General features: G+C 53.8%; 2 protein-coding genes across 4 annotated transcripts; one reads left to right on the top strand and one right to left on the bottom strand.

Annotated features, from left to right (window-relative positions):
- Positions 1–418: 418 nt before the first annotated feature.
- Positions 419–5,659, top strand: Acy1 (aminoacylase 1). Of its 2 annotated transcripts, none has more exons than XM_021171254.2 (15): positions 419–537; positions 937–1,041; positions 1,726–1,790; positions 1,882–1,986; positions 2,447–2,541; positions 2,809–2,885; positions 2,965–3,054; positions 3,145–3,201; positions 3,476–3,549; positions 3,631–3,680; positions 3,816–3,960; positions 4,047–4,115; positions 5,004–5,083; positions 5,239–5,299; positions 5,397–5,659. In XM_021171254.2, the coding sequence occupies exons 2-15, from the start codon at positions 948–950 to the stop codon at positions 5,559–5,561; spliced, it is 1,227 nt and encodes a 408-aa protein (XP_021026913.1). In that variant the 5' UTR covers positions 419–537; positions 937–947; the 3' UTR covers positions 5,562–5,659. The 2 variants fall into 2 exon arrangements, with proteins under 2 accessions (XP_021026913.1, XP_021026912.1); XM_021171253.2 differs by having other exon boundaries at positions 430–537; positions 933–1,041.
- A 1,413-nt stretch (positions 5,660–7,072) lies between these two features.
- Positions 7,073–9,212, bottom strand: Rpl29 (ribosomal protein L29). Of its 2 annotated transcripts, none has more exons than XM_021172563.2 (4): positions 9,052–9,212; positions 8,610–8,654; positions 8,254–8,318; positions 7,073–7,572 (listed from the first exon to the last, which is right to left on the bottom strand). In XM_021172563.2, the coding sequence occupies exons 2-4, from the start codon at positions 8,644–8,646 to the stop codon at positions 7,192–7,194; spliced, it is 483 nt and encodes a 160-aa protein (XP_021028222.1). In that variant the 5' UTR covers positions 8,647–8,654; positions 9,052–9,212; the 3' UTR covers positions 7,073–7,191. The 2 variants fall into 2 exon arrangements, with proteins under 2 accessions (XP_021028222.1, XP_021028223.1); XM_021172564.2 differs by having other exon boundaries at positions 8,610–8,718; positions 9,052–9,158.
- Between the last annotated feature and the right edge of the window lie 232 nt (positions 9,213–9,444).

The raw sequence follows: 9,444 nt of genomic DNA, 5'->3' as shown, positions 1-9,444 counted from the left end.
GTGTGGCAATTTGGGGGTGGGTTGGGTTGGGGACTCCCTGAGGAGTGGAGGCAAGAAAGGGCAGAGAGGACAGGATACACTTTGCAGGTGGACACCTAGAGAACAGATGAGTACCCAAAGCTGCGGCGGCTTTTAGTGCCAGGCCCCGCCCTCTTTCCTCGCCCTATCCGGAGGCTGCAAGGGGAGGAGGGTCCCCTGGGGGCGGGACCATCCTGGGCTTGCGGTCCAGGCTCCAAGGCGGGGTGTCGGGAGGGCGGAGCTGGCCTCAGAGAGGAGGACCCAGGGGGTGGATCCCGGATCCAAGCTTCCAGTTACCCAGCGCAGGCCCCACGCAGAACCTGGCAGGGACAACGGCGCCGGCTCCGCTAAGGGAACTGGGACAGCCCCTATAGTCTTCGGTCTCCGCCCCTCCACTCCGCCCAGGCCACGTGGTGGGCGGCCCCGGGCGGTTTTGAGATTGCGAGCGACCTCGGTGGACCCTGAGTTCCGGCCACAGTCTGAGAGGAGAGCACAGGACTGAGACGTGGAGAGAGCAAGGTTGGAGGACCTTAGGGAGAGCTTGAGGAGTATGGGGCTCCGTGGCTCTGTGGCATAAAAGCCTGGCCTTTAGGAGAAATATTTTGAGGAGGGTATTGGGAGTCAATGTCTCATTCAAACCAAGTTCTCCCACTAAGCTGGCTCTGTGCCTCAGCTTTCTCTTATGTCAAGTGTGCACTCGGAGGATCAAACTTACTTCCAGGCACTCTTTTGAGGATTAAATGAGGAAATGTTTAGAAAGCAGCCAGCACATGGCCTAGCACAGAATGGGGAAGTCAAACCGAAGTATCCTCCTCCCTGTAGGAATAACATTGGAAAGGCCAGATTTCAGGTGCAGAGCACGGGGCTCCAACTTCTAGGGGTGGGAGAAGTATTAACTATTCACTTTACCCAAGCCAGCACGCGGCGCCATGACCACCAAGGGTCCCGAGTCTGAGCACCCCTCCGTGACGCTCTTCCGCCAGTACCTGCGCATCTGCACTGTGCAACCCAATCCAGACTATGGTGAGTATAGTGCAGGGTCTTAGGGCCTGTGCTGAGGGTCCAGGGCTGGGAGTATGCTAATGCTGTACATTGCCTTCAACACCTGACACCCACCGGATCCCGACTTTGCTGTCTCTGCTGCCTCTCTTCCTGTAGCCATCCTCTAGTCAACTGACTAAGACAAGGGGGTCCTACTGTGCCCCCACCCTTTCCCTATGCTGTGCATCTTCTGATGGTTATGCCTGCCAGCTAGTTTAAGGAAGGTGTGAATTCACCTCACTCCTCAAAGGCCAGAGTGTTGTGTGGAGACTGGGGCAACCACCCCTGGTCTAACACTATTTCAATTCTATGGCGGGCTTCTCTTCCCACCTCTGTATAACCAAAGTTATACAAAGGTCACAGCCCTTAGGGAATCTGGCTTAGTGGCTAGGAATCTTGTGCGTGGGTCCAAGTCCCGTTGTAAGATTTACAAGCTGAGAAGTCTTAGGTGAGTCTCTTTATCTCTGACTTCTCTATCATTAAGAAAGATAACACCTGACCTTCACAGAGTGTCACTGTTGGGCCAAAACATCGGGTTCCTTGGGAACACAGATGCAGATGTTTTGAGAGATTTGAAATTGTGTTGGGAAGACAGCTATACATCTCTGGGCTGCCTGGGCCGGTGGGTACCAGCAAAAGCAGCAAGAAGGCTCTCTGTGTTTCCAGGAGGGGCCATCACCTTCCTGGAGGAGAGAGCCCGCCAGCTGGGTCTGAGCTGTCAGAAAATAGAGGTGAGCCTGGGGCCTTGAGGCAGGGTGGGGCCGTGAGTTGGGGACACCTTGTCTCGCCTGGTGCTGACTGCTTCCTGTCCTTACTCTGCAGGTGGTGCCTGGCTTTGTGATCACTGTGCTGACCTGGCCAGGCACCAACCCGTCACTCCCCTCCATTTTGCTAAACTCCCACACAGATGTGGTACCTGTCTTCAAGGTGTGTATGGAGGGATGTGTGCAGGCCTGGAGGATAGACACAGTGTAGCCGGCAGGATTCCCCAGGGACCCATGGTGCCGATCTCACCACTGACTCTTGTTTTGTTTGGTTTGGTTTGGTTTGGTTTTCCCTAGACAGGGTCTCACTATGTAGCTCTGGCTAACCTGGAACTCACTGTGTAGACCAGGATAGCCTCAAAGATCCACCTGCTCCTCCCTCCCTAGTGCTGTGATTAAAGGTGTACGCCATTATGCCCAGCTTCTCCACCACTAACTCTTAACATTCATATGGCATGGCTCCAAGCAGCCTTTGTCCAGCGAGGGTTCTGTGCTAGAGAGGGGTGACAGCAGGAGCCAAAGTGGGGGTGGGGGGTTGGAAGTCAGGTAGCTGGGGTTTCTAGCCTTCTGTCTCTATCATTTCAATTCTATGGCGGGCCTCTCTTCCCACCTCTGCCCCCCAGGAACATTGGCATCACGACCCCTTTGAGGCCTTCAAGGATTCTGAGGGCTACATCTATGCTAGGGGCTCCCAGGACATGAAGAGTGTTAGCATCCAGTGAGTACCCCCCATTCCCAGATCCCTGCTGGCCTTCTGGATTCAGCAAGAGCACAGAGATGTGTTGAAAATCCCTAAGCCAAGCCAGGGTCATCTTGACTTTCTATCTAAAGCAGAAATGGCTGCCATGACGATTTATGAATGGGGAATCCAGCTCAGAAAAGGCGCAGGGAGTTTTCTGGAATCTCTGAAATACATGACAGGGGAGTGTCTAGGGCACAAGATGACACCATGCACACCCTGAGCACTTAGCCTCTGCTTCCTTAGGTACCTGGAGGCTGTGAGGAGGCTGAAGAGCGAGGGCCACCGATTCCCTAGGACCATCCACATGACCTTTGTGCCTGGTAGGAGTGGCATCTTTGAGAAGGGGAAGAAAGGTGTGTCGGGAGGCATCTCATAATCACACCCCTGACACTTTTACAGACGAGGAGGTCGGAGGTCACAAGGGGATGGAGTTGTTTGTGAAGAGGCCTGAGTTCCAGGCTCTGCGGGCAGGCTTCGCTCTGGACGAGGGTGAGCAGGTTGGCCATCCTCTGCCAGACATAGGGAGGCTGCGAGGGGAAGTGGAGTTACACCACCCTGTATCCCTACTTTCTCCCTCAGGCCTGGCCAACCCCACGGATGCCTTTACTGTCTTTTATAGTGAGCGGAGTCCTTGGTGTGAGTATGGGTTTGGGGGAGAGGCATGCATGCTATTTGCTGTCTCCTTTCCTGTAGGGGGAGGGGGGAGGCCCAGGTCAGCTGACCAAAGCCACCAGTCACCACTGTGCACCACCCTTTCTCATGCTGCGCAGTGGCTTCGCCTCATAGCACAGGGTCTTTTTGCCTTCCTGTGTTCTGAGGGCAAGCTCTTCACTTTTGCCAGGATTCCTGCTCTAGGCTGTGGGCTCAGAGTTCAGAGCATGTCTCATGCCGATAACTCTCTCCCTCCCAGGGGTACGGGTTACCAGCACTGGGAAGCCAGGCCATGCCTCACGCTTCATTGAGGATACAGCTGCAGAGAAGTTGGTGTGTGGCCCATGGGGAGACTGGGCATTCGGGAGGCTCTGTCCCAGGGCCGCTCTTACACCTAACCTCATACTCTCTTAGCATAAGGTTATAAGCTCCATCTTGGCATTCCGGGAGAAGGAAAGGCAGAGGTAAAGGCAGCCGAGGAAGGGGGTGGAGTGAGGGGGTGGCTCTGGAAGGCTGTGCAAGACTGTGCTACCTCCTTTTATCTGCAACGCCTGCTCTCTGCCTTCTCCCCCCAACCCCCACCCCCAATACTGATGCAGGCTGCAGGCGAACCCTCACCTGAAGGAAGGCGCCGTGACTTCGGTGAACCTGACCAAGCTTGAAGGTGGCGTGGCCTATAATGTGGTACCTGCTACTATGAGTGCCAGCTTTGACTTCCGAGTGGCACCAGATGTAGACATGAAGGTGCCACCTCCACTCAGGTTTGAGGGAGAGAGCCCGGGGTTCTCCATCCTGTGTCCTAGAGCCTCAGCTTGTACCCCTTCCTTCAGGCCTTCGAGAAGCAGCTGCAGAGATGGTGCCAGGAAGCGGGAGAGGGGGTCACCTTTGAGTTTGCTCAGGTATTGACTTGGGAGCTGTGATGACAGAGCGTCAGGGCCACAGGAGTGTGGGCTTACTAAGTCTGGGCTTGTGTAGCACCTCTGCATACATCTGGCTGATTCCTTAGCTGTTAAGAGATGTTTTATTTACCAGTAAGCAGTAGCTGTAGAGACCATTCTGAATGGTAAGGGAGAAAACAGGGGTCTTGCCCCGTGCTTGCTGCAGCATGGAGCAGGAGGGATGCTTGCATCCTTTGATAGGACATCTGGAGTGTGGCTCAGTTGGTAGCACGCATGAAGCCCTTGGTTGGTCCCCAGCACCTCCTAAAGGAGGAATGTGGCATGTGCCTGTGTGCAGTCAGAGGTGGAGGTGCAAGATCAAGGCCAGCCTTGGCCACAGAATGACCTCAAGGCCAGCTGAGACCTTATCTTAGAAAGCAATACAAAGGCAAGATGTGGTGGCTCATGCTTTTAATCCCAGCACTTGTGAGGCAGAGGTAGGCGGATCTCTTGTGAGTTTGAAGCCAGCCTGGTCTACATACTGAGTTCCAGGACAGCTAGGGCTATGATAGAAGCCATGTTTTGAAAGAAAGAAAAATGACTGTGATATGATTATGCGATTGTGCATGTATGTGGTCCAGGAAAGTAGGACCTTGTATTCAGAGAATATGTATTCTGCCGGTCTGAGGCCCGCAGCAGGCGTTTGGGCTAGGATAGAAGGATAGAGTGAAGTAGATGAGAATGAGAGACCCAGACCTAGGGCATCGGAAGGACTGGAAGAGGACCTGGGGCTGTCCTGGCCACCGGGAAGCCTGGTAGATGGGCGAGTGTGCCCTGTGCCAAGCATGGCACATTGTGTGATGGGCAGAGCCCCATGTCCTGGTCCTTGTCATCCCTCCCCTTCTCCAGAAGTTTACAGAGCCTCGAATGACACCCACAGATGATTCAGATCCCTGGTGGGCAGCTTTCAGCGGAGCCTGCAAGGCAATGTGAGCACTGACCAGCCCTCTCCAGATCGCCCACATCTCAGAACCGCTCCTTCCTGTCGTCTCCCTGCTTTCCCACCATTCTGCTGGGTCCTCCCACCCCACCCCACCACTCCACCCCTGCCTTCCTCCCCATTTACCAGGCCCTTCCCCTTCAGGAACCTCACTCTGGAGCCAGACATCTTTCCTGCTGCCACTGATAGTCGCTATATCCGAGCGGTAAGCTACTCACTCACAGGGCTGGGCAGGGCAGGGCAGGGCAGGGCAGTCAGGGATCTGAAGGTTGGCTTTCTCCTGTGTTTTATCACCCCTGCAGGTGGGGATCCCAGCTCTGGGCTTCTCGCCCATGAACCGCACACCCGTGCTGCTACATGACCATAATGAACGGCTGCATGAGGATGTATTTCTCCGTGGGATTGACATATATACACGCCTTCTCTCTGCACTTGCTAGTGTGCCCACCCTGCCTGGTGAAAGCTGAGCCCCAGGGCTTCCAACTCTTGTACTCTCAGTCCTACCACTGCCAAGGATGTTTCCCCTGCCCAGTAATAAAGTCAGCATTGGATGGGGTGTTCTTTATACTGTGTAAAGTCATGGAATAGATTTATCTGGGGACTTATCTCCATTTCATAGATGGAAAAACTGAGCCTGATTTGGAGACCTTGGCACAGCACCTCATTCAGGTACTACACACCACATCTGTGCCCAGCCAGAGGCCCTAGTTCCTGTGTCATAAACCCAACCTACTTCTGACCTGCAAGGTCAAATACTGCTCCCATCACAAGTGGATACCGAGGGTCTAGAGAAGTGGTGCATTGATTTCTAGAAATAGGCCAGGCCATTCCCAACAGTGTTATCAATTCCAGGGCTCCAGGAACTGAATACTGAGCTCAATTTCCTAAGCACAAAACAAGGAAGGTAGAGCTTTATATATATACCTTAGTTGTAGACAAAAGCTCACAGTAAGGGGCCGGTGCTTTGAGCTGCCTACACATTGAACCTTGCACTAAGGCCCTAACATTCTGCACTAGAGCTATGGCTCCCCACTTCAGCAGAGCTCCCTTAAGGGACTATTTTTCTCAAGGCTGCCTCTTGCCCTCCCTAGCCATGTTGATCAGTTTTCATACATGGGTAGCAAGAATACCACTAACACCCGCCTCAGAGCCACCCTATCATGGGTTAAACCCGTGGCATTACAGCATCCCTTTGAGTCACCAAAGGGCCCAGGCTTGGGCTAAGGCCAGCCCTGAAGGTAACTTGTATTCTATTCTGTTCTATAGAATGCCCAGAAACACTGGTCATTCACTGGCTGCTCAGAATGCTCAGACCTTACCAGACCCTGGGAATGGCGGTTAACTGCTGCAATCTTTGCACCCTGGAAGACTACCCGCGTCCCGACCCCAGGTGTCCTCTAACCTGCACTCCATCATGGCACCCATACATCTCTCAAACATAGAAGAAAGGTTCAAGGCCAGCCTGGGCCAATGCAAGGCCATGAAGTTGGTAGGGGCTCAGTATGCAAACACTTGCCAAGCTAGCCTGATTCCCCAGGACAGTCCACAAGTCGTCCTGACCTCCACCCAGAACATTGGGAAAGATTTTAAAGGTCTGCATGCCTGTGTGTACCCTACCTAGAGCAATGGCATGCTACCAGGGCAATAAAGTGGGGTCATCTTCCCTTCCCAGATCGAGTATAACCTAGTAGTGGCCCCTAGCCAGGTGCAGTCCTGTCAGACCACAGCATGGCTGGAGAGCAGGACCCTTCATTCCCTCAGCTGACCAAGCAGAGCAGGCTAATACCTCAGCCCCCCAAGGTGCCATTCTGTTTACTAAGCTCCTCTCTTGTAGTCCAGGATCCCACCTCAGGGCTCCAACCTTCCATCCCTAAAAGGATTATTTTTCCCATTGTTGCAACCCCTTTCATCCAAGGCTGTACTTTTGCCCCACAGAGGGCAGCGACTCCACCCTCAACCTATGACAACAGACACAAGCTAACAGATCTTGCCTGAGTTTATTTGTAAGAACAGCATAGGACACTGGTCATCTGCAAATAGTGTGTGGGGAGGTGTGTCACAGCAGTCCGTCTGTCTTCACACTGGCAGGAGCCTTTTCTATGGGGCCTTCACAGGGGCCTGTGTACCTTTGGGGGCCTGAGCACCTTTGGGAGCCTGGGCTGGAGCTGAAGCCTGGGCCTTAGCTGGAGCTTTGGCTCCTGCCTTGGTTTGGACCTTAGGCTTTGGTTGGCAGAGCCTCTGACCCTTGGCCATGTAGCTTCGAATCCGCTTCCCAAGCTTAGGGTGAGCGATGAAAGCCAGCCGCTTGAGTTTGGGGCCTTTTGGCATCTTGGGCTTGATGGCCTGAGGCTTCACCAGGGCCTTGATGGCCTCTGCACGCGCACTCACTGCCTTTGCATTGTTGGCCTGCATCTTCTTCAGGCCTTTCTTGTTGTGCTTCTTGGCAAAGCGCATGTTCCTCAGGAACTTGGGGTCAACCTGGGAAACAGAAAAGGTGTATGAGGTAGCACATAACAGGCCCAGTTCACTTAAGTCCCTGGTCACAAATATGTTACTGTAAAAACAGCAGTAAGTTAACCTTAACCACGGAAAAGGTTGGAGGGTGTGGGTGTGAACTTCTCGCCTAGGGCCACCCTCCCACCTCAGCTCAGAGTGTCGGATACCAAGCCTAGTCCATCAGATTCACATCAGAGAGCGTGGCTGCAGGCAGCAAACAGACCTAGTACAGCCTCAGTTATCCCTAGTCTATTATCTGGGTGTGATCAAATGTACAGAACTAGAGTTGGGTTTAGAAGCAGACCATGAGGTACCCAATACACAGAACAACTCCCTCCCTCAAGGCTCCACAGAGCAAGAGAAGAAGTTTTGTTCTCAGGAGAAGATTACACCAGGGGCTGGGAAGGTCAAGGAAGGCTTTTCTGAGAGTCTGGCAGGGGAGACAAGGAGAAGCTAGGCAACACAATCCCTAGAGCTCAGAGTTTGAAGCCAGCCTGGTCTGCATAGTGAGTTCTAGGACAACCAGGGCTACAGAGAGAAATCCTATCTCGAAACACACACACACACACACACACAGGTGGTAGAGGAGACATGACTTACAAGAGGCCCTACCCCGTGGACCTGGAGCCAAGGGATAGTTTATGACCCACTGTAATCACTCACCCCCTTAAGAGATTCGTATCTTTGCGACCGGGGTTTCTTGATGCCATTTCTGTGCCATTTGCGGGCTGTAGGGTAACAATATTTACAGATCAAAAAAAAAAGAGGTGTCTTCTAATAAGACCACCTAACATCATGGTTGGTAGTCTTTTGAGAATACACTAAGGACCGGTGGAAAGCACTATGGGCTTTTTAAGCGGATTGCTGGCTCCCAAATTTGTAATCTCCAAAGTGGCTAAACACACAACCATTTTCAGGCTCACCAGAAGGGTGACCTGCCCTCCCTCCAGCTCTGATCTAGCAACCCTAACCCAATCCTCGCTGGGGTACAGGCGCCAGCCGGAGCCCAAGGAACTTACACTGGTTGTGTGTGGTGTGGTTCTTGGACTTGGCCATGTCTGCACCTGCAGGAAAGACACGAGATCAGTTCTGGGCTTCCCCAGACCGGCACACCTCTGCCACCCTGAGCTGGGGTAACATAAAGAAAACAGTAAGAGGCTGCAGCAGACGCTTCCGATTTACGACACCCGCCAGCCTGGCCACACTCACAAAACGCGACCCCACCTCTCAAACGCGAGCAAGGAAGTCGGTCCTGAGACTGAGCTTGCCGGCCCCGGGGCAGCTTTCCCCACCATCCGTTCCTGGAGGACGACCGGGCACCACCCCAGCCCGGCAATCTCTACGCCCCATAGCCAAGCAGCTGCCCGCCCTGTCCTTCCTGCCACCCGTGTCGCCTGCCCCGCGACCCGCCGCCGCCCTGTAGTCACGGATGCCATCGGATGCCGTAAGGCCAATACTCACGGTAACCAGCGGCTCCGGCAGCGCCTGAGACCGGAAGAGAAAGAGAAAGGCCCGCAGTGCAGCACGGGAAATAGGGCCGACGCCGCCGGAAGGTCCAACGGAAAAACTTCCCTCACTGCTGGCGGAGAAAAAAGGTTCCAAGGCCGGAAAGAGTTGAAGCCTAGAAAGGGGGTGGTTAGAGCCTGGCCACGCCCTCTTTAGCGTCACAGATTTCTTTCTTAGCTTAATCCCTCCCCGCAATTTTTGAGCGGGTCTTTCTTGCTCTGTAGCCTAGACTGGGTTATAACTCTTCATCCTCCGGCCGCAGGCTTTTGCTACTGGGGTTAAGAGCGTGGTGTTAGCATGGACCACGACGGCGGCCAGCCCCGTGTTTGCTTCCTTTTCTTACTCCAG

Source organism: Mus caroli, chromosome 9 (genome assembly GCF_900094665.2).
Source record: "Mus caroli chromosome 9, CAROLI_EIJ_v1.1, whole genome shotgun sequence".
Taxonomy (NCBI): domain Eukaryota; kingdom Metazoa; phylum Chordata; class Mammalia; order Rodentia; family Muridae; genus Mus; species Mus caroli.
The sequence above is the reverse complement of the archived record's forward strand: the minus strand, read 5'-3'. Positions and strand labels throughout refer to the sequence as shown.

What these genes read in the sequence shown, in the direction of transcription:
- Rpl29 (XM_021172563.2), bottom strand. Translation starts at nt 8,646, where the DNA reads ATGGCCAAGTCCAAGAACCACACCACACACAACCAGT. An exon ending in CCACACCACACACAACCAGT is followed by an intron (nt 8,319 to 8,609) that starts GTAAGTTCCTTG and finishes GTTACCCTACAG; the next exon opens with CCCGCAAATGGCACAGAAAT. An exon ending in GATACGAATCTCTTAAGGGG is followed by an intron (nt 7,573 to 8,253) that starts GTGAGTGATTAC and finishes TCTGTTTCCCAG; the next exon opens with GTTGACCCCAAGTTCCTGAG.
- Acy1 (XM_021171254.2), top strand. Translation starts at nt 948, where the DNA reads ATGACCACCAAGGGTCCCGAGTCTGAGCACCCCTCCGTGACGCTCTTC. An exon ending in TCACCTTTGAGTTTGCTCAG is followed by an intron (nt 4,116 to 5,003) that starts GTATTGACTTGG and finishes CCCCTTCTCCAG; the next exon opens with AAGTTTACAGAGCCTCGAAT. An exon ending in ATAGTCGCTATATCCGAGCG is followed by an intron (nt 5,300 to 5,396) that starts GTAAGCTACTCA and finishes TCACCCCTGCAG; the next exon opens with GTGGGGATCCCAGCTCTGGG.